This window comes from Paroedura picta, chromosome 6, assembly GCF_049243985.1.
Source record: "Paroedura picta isolate Pp20150507F chromosome 6, Ppicta_v3.0, whole genome shotgun sequence".
Lineage (NCBI taxonomy): Eukaryota > Metazoa > Chordata > Lepidosauria > Squamata > Gekkonidae > Paroedura > Paroedura picta.
Genome location: NC_135374.1, coordinates 110,004,307 through 110,014,608, shown reverse-complemented (window position 1 = coordinate 110,014,608; position 10,302 = coordinate 110,004,307). Strand labels below are relative to the sequence as shown.

General features: G+C 49.7%; 1 protein-coding gene across 2 annotated transcripts in view; it reads left to right on the top strand.

The window, feature by feature from the left end:
* Positions 1-1,973: 1,973 nt before the first annotated feature.
* Positions 1,974-10,302, top strand: part of ABCC4 (ATP binding cassette subfamily C member 4 (PEL blood group)) — a 197,467-nt gene continuing 189,138 nt past the window's right edge. The window contains exon 1 of one of the 2 annotated variants that reach the window (XR_013232181.1): positions 1,974-2,614. Coding sequence is in view for 1 of the 2 variants with exons in the window: in XM_077343893.1 (XP_077200008.1) it covers positions 2,538-2,614 (77 nt within the window). In the remaining variant the exon portion in view is untranslated. The remainder of the gene's footprint in view (positions 2,615-10,302) is intronic. The other variant, XM_077343893.1, reaches the window with a different exon arrangement.

Genomic DNA, 10,302 nt, shown 5'->3' with positions numbered 1-10,302 from the left:
GGAACTTCACTGCCCCAACTCCTGTGCAGGAGCACAAATCGGGGGTAGATGAGGTGCACCAGGCCAAACGCTCCCTTGTTTGGATGCAGGAAGAGATGGGGCAACCTGCCACAACTAAAACTCCAGCCTGCAGCCGAGCATGAAACCTCCAGTGCACAAACGGTCTAAGACAGACCAAGTTTTATTCAAGGTGGCAGGTTTTGCGTGTGTATAGACTTCTTCAGATACAGTTTGTGGATCTTAAAGCTTTCACTGGATCCCAGCTTCATTCTGCTGCTTCAGACCAGCATGGGGACACACCTAAACCATCCATCCCTCCCTCCCTCCATCTTCTTCCTTCTTGCCCTTTCTGTTTAGACTCAGGGCGGAGTACATAATAAAACATGCAAAAATGAAATATACATAAATACAGTAAATTAGTATAATAAATAGAAGTCTACAATAATTTTTAAAATACACTGATTGCCTAATTCTGTTAAATCCCTTGGAAAGGAGAGAGAGGGGGGGATTTTTTAAAATGCATTTCTTACCCATAAAGAAAGTTAAGTTTCGCAACTACCTGTGGTCTTAGTAATCTTCTAGTCGGAGAAATGTTATGCTTCAATACATTTGTCCAGTCTTTTAAGATAAAGGGACTACATTTTTTTTTTGGGGGGGGGGGTAGACATAAACAACAGGCACTCTTGACCATGAGGCACTTGCAAAATTTGCATCCTGTCAAACCCAGTGTTACCTCTTCCCTGAAGCTAAAATGATTAAAATAAGGCTATTCTACTTTGGTCACAATTCGAGAAGCCTCTGGGAAGATGACTCTCCGTTTTCATGATCTGAGCAAGGCTGTTGACCATAGGACATTTTTTTTTGGGGGGGGGGGAATAGGATATTAATTCATAGAGTTGCCATAGCTCAGAAAACTTGAGGGTACTGTGTGGGAATAAATCTTGAATCCAGTGGGACTTTTAAGGACAACAAAATTTGTGTGTGTTGTGTTTGTGGCTCTGGTCCAGGACTGAGCTCGAGGTAGGAGGCAGGATCCAAGAGGGCAATGTAATTCACCTGTGCATGGCTAGATCCCCCTCTGCTGGATCCAGTCAGCTTAAACTGAAACTGACTAATAGCAGGCACTGGCAGGAAGACCATTCATTCATTCATTCATTCATTCATTCATTCATTCATTCATTCATTCATAGTTTGCTACTGTATATAACTGGGGGTTGGGACTCAGAAGTCTCTCTGGGTCAGTTCAGTCCTTCTTGTAGGATGCTGGGGTCCGAATAAAGAGCTCCAATTTCTTCCAGTGTCAGCATCCACCTCTGAACGCATAGAATAACAATATGCATGAAAATGTATACCCAGCATGAAACTTTGTTGGTCTTAAAAGTGCCTGTGGACTCAAACTTTGTTCGGTTGGAAAATATTAGAAGGGGAGGGGGGGGCTGCCCTCCCAGTGAGTTGCCTGCGGGCAGATGGGTCGGGCAAGGTGAATAGCCCTTATCAAGGTAACGCTGCTTCTCGACGCGCACCATTTAACTCGGACGTTTTCACCGGCTGCCCTCACCCAGGATATGGAAAAAAACAATCCAAGCGTGAATATTCCCCGGAATACTCTGAGACCAATAAACACGCGCTGCCTTCCGCGAGCATCCCGGGCTCCGTTTTGTGTGTGCAAAAGGAAATTCGCGGCGCCTTGCGGACAGATCGATTTCATATCGCACGGGGAAAAAAAATAATGCTTCTGTCTCGCGCTCTCTTCGATTTCAGTCCTCAAGGGCTGCAACGATCGCAAAGGGCTCTCTCAGTCCGGGCGCCGGGCTCCTTCCCAATCTCCAATCGCGATCTTAAAAGTTCCGCTGACTCATGTTTGCCGCCAAACTTCCCTCTCTCGTCTCTGTACTTGGGCCGTTTCCTTTGGCGTTTTGAAGAGCTCCGTTTCGATTCGAAGCGTGTGTCCCCCCCCCCGCCCCCCGGCTCGTCTAACCCGCCGATTCGGATCCCAAACAAAGACAAGCCAGCGGGTGCAACGAGGCTTGCTTCGCCCCCAGCCAGAGTAGCCGTGCAATTCTCGGCAGAAAGAGTCCGGCAGGTCCGAAGCAGCAGAACTTGGAAGCGCAGCCCAGGTTTGAATTCTGGGCTTAGATTTCCGTGCGCGCTGCTGGATCTCACCCCTGGCCTGGTGTGGCGCCGGCGGCGAGCGACGCGTGGGACTCGCGCGACCCACTCCCAGGGCAGCCCTGCCGGCCGGCGACGGCCGCGCGTGGCTCCGCTTGGCTCCCCGGAGGGCTGCGCGCCCGCCCTGGCCGGGATCCCCGCGCAAGCCCTGCCTCGAGCGGACAGGCAGCCGCTCCCCCTGGAGGCGGCCGCGGTGCCAGCAGGCCAGGCCAGGCCAGGCCGGGCGAGCCGGGCGGTGTCAGGTTTCCGGAAGCGGCCGGGCGCCGGAGGAGCCGCTTCCCCCGGCAAAAGGCCGGCTGGGGCGCCGCGCGTGGCCGCCGGAGCAGTTCCTGGCTTTGTCCCGCCGCCTTCGAGCGCCACGGCCGGCGATGGAGGCGCTGCCCGCCCGGGACGACAAGGCCAACCCGCTGAGCCACGCCAACTTCTGCTCGCGGCTCTTCTTCTGGTGAGTAGCCGGCGGCCTCGGCCTCCCCGCCTGCTCCGGCTGGACGCAGCAGCCCCTCGCTGGAGTCTGCTCCTGGGACCCCGCCTGGCTGGGCACGCCGGAGCGCGGCTTCATTTCGCCCTGGGAGGCTGAGCGTGTGGAGGCTTCTGGGCATGTGCAGAGTGCCGGTTTCTAATCGGATCCTGAAGGTTATGGGTGCCTCTGGGTCAAGGTAGAGTGCCCCTTCTCTGATGCCATGATGAGGATTCTGCAAAATGCCTTAGTAGCCCCAAACCCTGGCACCTCTCCTTGTAGGATATAAAGAGGTGAAAGAAGAGTTGGTTCTTACATGCTGCTTTTCACTAACCGAAGGAGCCCCAAAGCGGTTTACAATCACCTTCCCTTCCTTTGCCCTCAATAGACAGCCTGTGAGGTAGGTGGGGCTGAGAGAGCTCTGAGAGAACTGCTCTTTGAGAACTGCTGCAAGAGAACTGACTAGCCCAAGGGCACCCAGTTGGCTGCCTGTGTAGGAGTGGGGAATCAGACCTGCTTCTCCAGATTAAAGTCTGCTACCCTTAACCATTGCACCACACTGATAGGGGGGGGGGAAAGTTTGTTGTGGGAGCTGTCTCCTGGGGTACGCTCACACATCACGGCGCATGGTTGAATCAGAGGGTTATGTCAGTGTCATTTTCACAAATCAAATGGCGCTTAGTTTTGAGTAGTCAGATTTCAGGCGGGTGGCCCTGTTGGTTTGAAACAGCAAGACAGAGTTGGAGTCCAGGGGCACCTTAAGACCAGCCAAGTTTTATTCCAGGCATCTGCCATGTGTTTGCACATGAAGGCCTCTGTCTTGAATAAAACTTCATTGCTCAGAAGCGTGCCCCCTAGACTCAAACTTGGTTCTTCGGACTTCAGGAAAGGAATTCTGAAGTTAAAGGTGCATGCGGCCCTTTTTAGGGAGCTCGTATTTGGAGCGGGATTGATTTTTCCCCACAGGCTTTCTGGGATTTATAGAACAGGCTGTTCCCTGATGGTGATTAAGAAGCACAGTTCTGATCTCTGAATTAGCAGCCAGTGGTGTGAACTGAGGGCTGCAAAGGCATTGCTGGGTTAGTCTGTTGGAGCAGAGGAAAACAAAAGTTGAGGGGTGGCACCTTAAAAACAACCGGCATTTATTTGGGTCTGAGGTTTCCTGAGCTACTCGCTACTGGCTTCTTCAGATGTGCCAATGGCATCTCTCAATGGATCAGCCAAAGTTTTATGAAGGCCATTTCTAAGTGAAAGCGATGAAACTTGTTTTGTCCTGTTCAGATGATGCTTCACAATCGTGGCTGGTTTGCTACCCTTTTCCCTCTGCTCTTGACAAGCCTTGTTTTCGGTCTAGAAAAAAAAGAATGACTAGTTTATTGCGGATTGACTGTAGAATCAAGGAGAGAGACTAACCCAGATCTCTTGATTTAAATCACATTTCCTGTTATGAAATTCACAAGGTTTTGTGCTGATTGCCTCAGCTGGGTGTAGTGTTTCAGGTGAAGGACCAGGATGGTTTTTTCATAGAATCATAGAATTGGAAGAGACCTCCAGAGTCATCTAATCCACCCCCTGCAATAATCAGGAACTCACAACTACCTGCCCACCCACAATTTCAGGCCCCAATCATCTCCCCCACCCCCCAGAATCCAGAATCCAGCCTGGCCTGGAGGAAATTCACCTACCATCTCACAGTGGTATTTCAGCAATTCCCTGGGTATGCAAGGAAGGGCCACAAGAGCCAAGCCCTGGCACATCCCTTCCTGCCCACCCACTCACTATCTGCATTTCTGTCAGATGACTGTCTAGCCTCTTCTTAAAAACTTCCTAAGAAGGAAAACCTACCACCTCCCGAGGTAGCCTGTTTGTTCAACCTTTTGACACTGGAGGTACCACTGAAATATCTGTAAGATTTTGAGGTACCAGAAAGTGATGTCAGCTGGTCTTACCTCATTAAATAGCTGGGGTCTTTTTCCTTCTCACCCCCTCCAGGCCCATCATTGGCCACTTTGGGAGAAGGCAGGTCATCCTGCCCAAATAAGGGTAGAATTTTGGCTGTGTGGGAGGTCAGGCTGCAGTAGTGGGAGATCCAGGTTTAAATCCCCACTTTGCCATGCAACCTGCTGGCACACCTTAGGCCAGTCACAGACAGGCTCTCTCTCAGCCTACCTACCTCACAAGGTTGTTGTGAAAGTAAAACAGAGGAGAAAAGGGGCTCCAGTGTATGCCCCTCTGAGCTTCTTGGAAGAAAGGCCGGATTAAAATGTGCTCAAATAAGCTGCTATAAAGCATATTAATTTGCAATTGAATAAAGCCCTTTATATTGTAGCCCTAATAGCTTGATTTATCCGGAGCTTGAAAACTAAGCAGGGTCTGTATTGGGAGGGGAAACCACCCAAGTCCGGAGTTGCTTTGCAGAGAAAGGCAGGGGCAAACCACCCCTTCTAATCTCTTTGCCTTAAAAACCCTCTGAGATGGAATTTTATGGAGCTGCTGCAAGTCGGTTGGAGCTGTCATGTTTTATCTTCATGCATGATTCAGAACCTCTAGCCGTACATCCTACATGGTTTGTGCCTTCTGCCATGATACGGGGTTAGTGTGTACAATTGTGAAATTAAGGAATTTCTGTTTACCTCCCCTACGCCTACACTTGCTTCCTTGAAAATGAGGCTCACACTCATCCTAGGGTGTGGATTGAATGTCTAGAACTTCCCAGAAGCGAGGCTGGAAGAATCATTACGTGAAACCTGGTTTTTCCATGAGGCCGAAAGGAAATATTCCGAAAGGAAAGCAAATATTCATCCTTTTGTGACATCATCAATACGTCTAATTTATTACCGTCTCAAATGCGGTGTGTGTGACCTTTTGCATCTTATCTGCAGCGCTGACCACAAGTAAAATATTTTCCTTCAGGGTTTCCCTGCATTTAGAAAAGGGAATTCGGTGTTGCTTGTAAAGGTCATGAACTGTTTTGTGCTTGGGAAGCTGTCTGCATGAGTCAAGCTCTGGCCTGCCACTTAGTTAATTCAGAATTTGGCCCCAGTGAGTGGATGTAAAATCCCCCTCGACTGGGGAAGTGACAGTCATGCTTGCACAGACACTACAAGTCACAAAGGAAAGGTTTGTCACAAATGAAATCCTGTCATATTATGTGGTCAAAGCTCCATAGCAACCTGGCCTCAGGTGGTCTCGAGCAGTGTCCCCAACCTTTTTATCACCGGGGACCGGTCAACGTTTGACAGTTTTACTGAGGCCTGGGAGGGGGTAGTCTTTTGCCGAGGGACGTCACTGCCGCCTAAGCCCCTCCTCCACTTGCTTTCCCACTGGTGCCCCTGACTTTCCCACTGGTGCCCCCACTGGGGGGCGCTGCCAGCAGCAGCTGCGCAGTGCCACGCTGAGGGGGAGCCCCAGCCATGGCGGCCGCTGGAGAGCACCAAAGGTGAGCCGGCGACAGAGTGGCAGGGCAGCCCTCCAGGCAGCAGCCAGGGAGGTGGATGAGGAGGAGCTGCAGCCCAGTACCGACTGATCTACGGACCGGTCCCGGTCCCCGGACCGGGGGTTGGGGACCACTGGTCTACAGCACTGTTTCCCAGCCTGTGGGTTGGGACCCAAAAGAGGGTTGAGACCCAGAGTCTCTGGAAGTGAGTTGTGGGTCAGCCTTTCCTTAGCCCCCCCTTCCCATTGCTCTCTTTTTGTCTGGGGAACCAAGATCTGCTCCTGGAAATGGTACCTACCAGTTTTTCTTCACTGCTTGTACGTGTTGATCAAGTAAAATGTAGCTTGATGGCTTCCAGGGGGAAGTGAGAATCTCAGGTGGGGTTGGAAAGAGTAATGGAGAAGGAGAGGACTGTAACCTTCTTATGAAAGTCTCGGTAGGTCAGAATGACACTTGCTTGGGGCTCATGGGGGGGTCAGATGCACTCTTAGCACAAGCTTTGTTGGTTTCTCAAAAAACATTTACTTAGCTGCTGTAGAACATGAAATGCTGAACTAGAAGACAAGAGGAAGAGTTGGGTATTATATTCCACTTTTCACAACTTGAAGGACTCTCAAAGCAGCTTCCCTTCCTCTCCTCACAGCTGACACCCTGTGAGGGAGGTGAGGCTGAGAGGGTTCTGATAGAACTGCTCTGTGAGAACAGCTCTAACAGGACTTTAACGAGCCCAAGGTTGCCCAGTTTGACTGCATGTGGAGGAGAGAGGAATCAAACCTGGCTCTCCAGATTAGAGGCTGCCAGTCTTAACTGCTATACCAAGCTGATTCTTGGGGTAGTGGTTAGGAGCACTGATTTCTAATCTGGCAAGTTGGGTTTGATTCCCCTTTCCTGCACGTGCAGGAAGCTGGGTGACCTTGGGCTCACCACAGCACTGATAAAGCTGTTCTGACTGAGCAGGAATACCAGGGTTCTCTCAGCCTCACCTCCCTCACAGGGTGTCTGTTGTGGGGAGCGAAAAAGGAAGGCAAATGTAAGGCGCTTTGAGACTTCTGAGGAAACCAACTCTTTCTTCAAGGTCACCCAGCTGACTGCATGTGGAGGAGAGGGGAATCAAACCCGGCTCTCCAAATTAGAGGCTGCCACTCTTAACTGCTACACAAAGCCGATTTTCTGGATGGGTGCCAGGGTCATAGTTTGCATAGGGCTTCCAGAAACCTTGGGCTGGCCCTGGATAGGTCACCATACCGATTAAATTTGAACTTGTGGGTCACCATACTGAAAAGGCTGTACATATATCTGTGAACTCTTTGCTCTGAGCTGCCCCCCATCAGCTGGCTGGCAGGCTCCCTTGACTGCAGTGGGCAGGCTGCTAGTACCTGGGAGAAAAACAGGGCTGTGCTCCATTAGCTTGGCTTCAGGGCTCCTCAGCTGGACTTGCTCCATCCCGGATCATTTTAAGTTCCCAGTTCATGCCCACCCTCCTAATACGTCAGGGTAAGCTTGGCCTCCTGTTTCAGTGCACTTATAACCTTCAGATCTCAGTGTTCCTTGGGAACATTTAATACTGTAAATCTCAAAATCTTGTTTGGACAGAGTTTTTAGTTTGTTCACAGCAGGGCTTAACTAGCTTGGGGGTATCAGTTGTTGCCCTTTTATGTTGTTGGCGGGAGAGATGAGGAAACGGATCCAGCTGATTTGGTTTATCAGCCCAGCAATGCTGCTCTGGGTATGATTCAGCCTGGTTCAGTTTTATCATGTTTTCTTTGCTGTTGGCTCAAGTCCTTCAGCGGTTTTTCGAGCAGAAGGTCCTGCCATTGAGTAAGGGGCCCTGGCTGACTTGCTGCCTGTAAGCAGTTTATATCAACAATCAACAATGAGCTAGAAAACATCGAAGGATAACCATGTGGCTCCTGCTGGTCAAGGCTGAGTTGTATATACTTTTTAAAAACTGAGATAAATTCAGAATCCTAAGTTCTGCACTTGCAGATCCACCTTGGGATTTTGTCTATGTGTAAGATTTTAGTCTATGTGTAAGATTTGAGTTTGGGTTTTGAGATATTGGCGATTTCAGTGGGTGAAGTAAGAAAGGCCGTAAGGGATGAATTAACATTTGAAATTAAGGTAGTGTTTGGAACCAAAAGGCAGCCAGGGAAGGAAATAAATTCCTTTCAGCAATACATATTTGTTAATCAGCCAAAGGCTGATTCTCTTATTTTCCCTTATTAGTTAGGTCCCTGTCAGTGTGATTGGCTTCAATGGGATATGGAGGTTTGGCCTGTGAAGCTATTTATTTAGGGCTCTTACCAGCAGGCCCAGCTCCAGTGGCAAGGTGTCTAGAACAAGGGAATAAACAGGTGAGCTTAGCAGAGGAATGAGTTCAGCAGCATTGTGAGAAAGCCAGGGTGTGAGTTCCAGAGGCTCCACCATGGCTTAAAGCAGGGGTAGTCAAACTGCGGCCCTCCAGATGTCCATGGACTACAATTCCCAGAAGCCCCTGCCAGCATTTGCTGGCAGGGGCTTCTGGGAATTGTGGTCCATGGACATCTGGAGGGCCGCAGTTTGACTACCCCTGGCTTAAAGGGTTGAAAAAGGCTGACCCATAGAGATCCTGGAGCTGTACCCAAAGGAACTGGTCCGTGCATTGGTTACGAAGTTAAAAAACTGTATGTGCAGCTGAGACAGCAACAAAGCCAAGGTGCTGCTCAGTTCTCATAGAATCATGGAAGGGGCCTCCAGGGTCATCTAGTCCAACCCCCTTGCAGAATACAGGGAATTCACAACTAATTCTCTTGGTCTGCCTGAGATCCTGGTCTTGACCTTGGGGAAAGTTTGGGAACATTAGGACAGAATAGTGGTCCATCTTGTCCGCTTCCTTTTCTCGCACAGCGGCCAACCAGATGCCCCCAGAATGGTCTAGAAGCAGGTCGTGAATGCCAAGAATTTCTCCTAATGTCGCATCCTACCACTGGCATGCAGAGGTTTGCTGCCTCTGGACACGGGAGGGTTATAACTCTGGTTCTGCTCTTGTGGATGTGACTGATGCTGCATGGCTTTGTCATAAGCTTGTGGCTCTGCGAGTCCCTTGCTGCTGACTGTATGGTGTGTGTGTGTGTGTGTGTGTGTGTGTTTAAAGGTGATTCCCATGTCTGGAAAGGCCGAAGACCACAGAGCTAACGTTTTACTGTGTGTGCCTCTGTAGGTAACCAGACACTCTTTCCAAACAGCCAAACAGATGTTGTTGCTTTAGAGTTGCCATGTTTATCACTGGAAGACTTGATACTCAGTATAACATGTAAACAGCCCAGCATTTGGGCAGTTTTTCTTCTGAATTGTTTGCACCAGCTCAGGAGATTCTCAACATCTGAAAATAGTGTTCTAGGCTGAAAGAGCATCAAGGCAGACGGGGAACACGAACCCGATGCCTGCGTCCTTGATTCTTCTGCTTCCTTTGTGTTTCAGTTGCCAACAAGTGAGGTCTACAAGAATCAACTCCAATTTGCTTGATTTTGCAGACCCATTGATGCTTTGGCAGACTTTACCAAGAGACAGAAGGATCGTCAAGCGATAGATCTGAAAAAGCTCTTGCCTTTTTGTCATATTTACTTTGGACTTAGGGCAGTAGTCCCAACCTTGCTCGAGAAAGATAGATTATCGTGAGTTCTTAGAGAGCTAAGGAGTCAGAACATTCCGGTTTTGCCTACAGTAGCCACGCCTGACTCCAAGGTGAACAGAGTCCACCAGTTTTGTGTGCCAAGAGGAAAGGCGAGGTATAAACATTTTAGTAAATAAAATTTTAAATAAATGTCAGGGGTTGGGCTCACCTGCTCTTGAGTCTTGGGGCACACAGCCCAAAGAGGAAGGAAACTCATAGGCTGCTGAAGGCTTGTTGGGCTGCAAATCTTAAGGCCTTTGAGAGAAACCTCTAGCCTTCCTATGCTCTAGGCAGTGCTGTGGTGGGAAGATTTGTTCCTCTGTGCCACAAGGAAAGAGCCTCCTGCAGCAGTCTTCAACATGGTGCCAATCAAACTTTCCAAGAAGTGGTCAGAACCACCGTAAGACAGGCCTTATCGCTGACTCTTTCCTCTCCCATGATGTTATTTCTGTTTCATTCTCCCTTCTCTTTCTCCCTCAATCTGCCACCTTCCTTTGACTTCTTTTCCGTTCCCCTTCTGCAATCCTTTTGCAAAGCGAGGGAGGAGACAGTGGGTTTGGCTTCACCTCCTGGGGCTGGTGTTTTGGA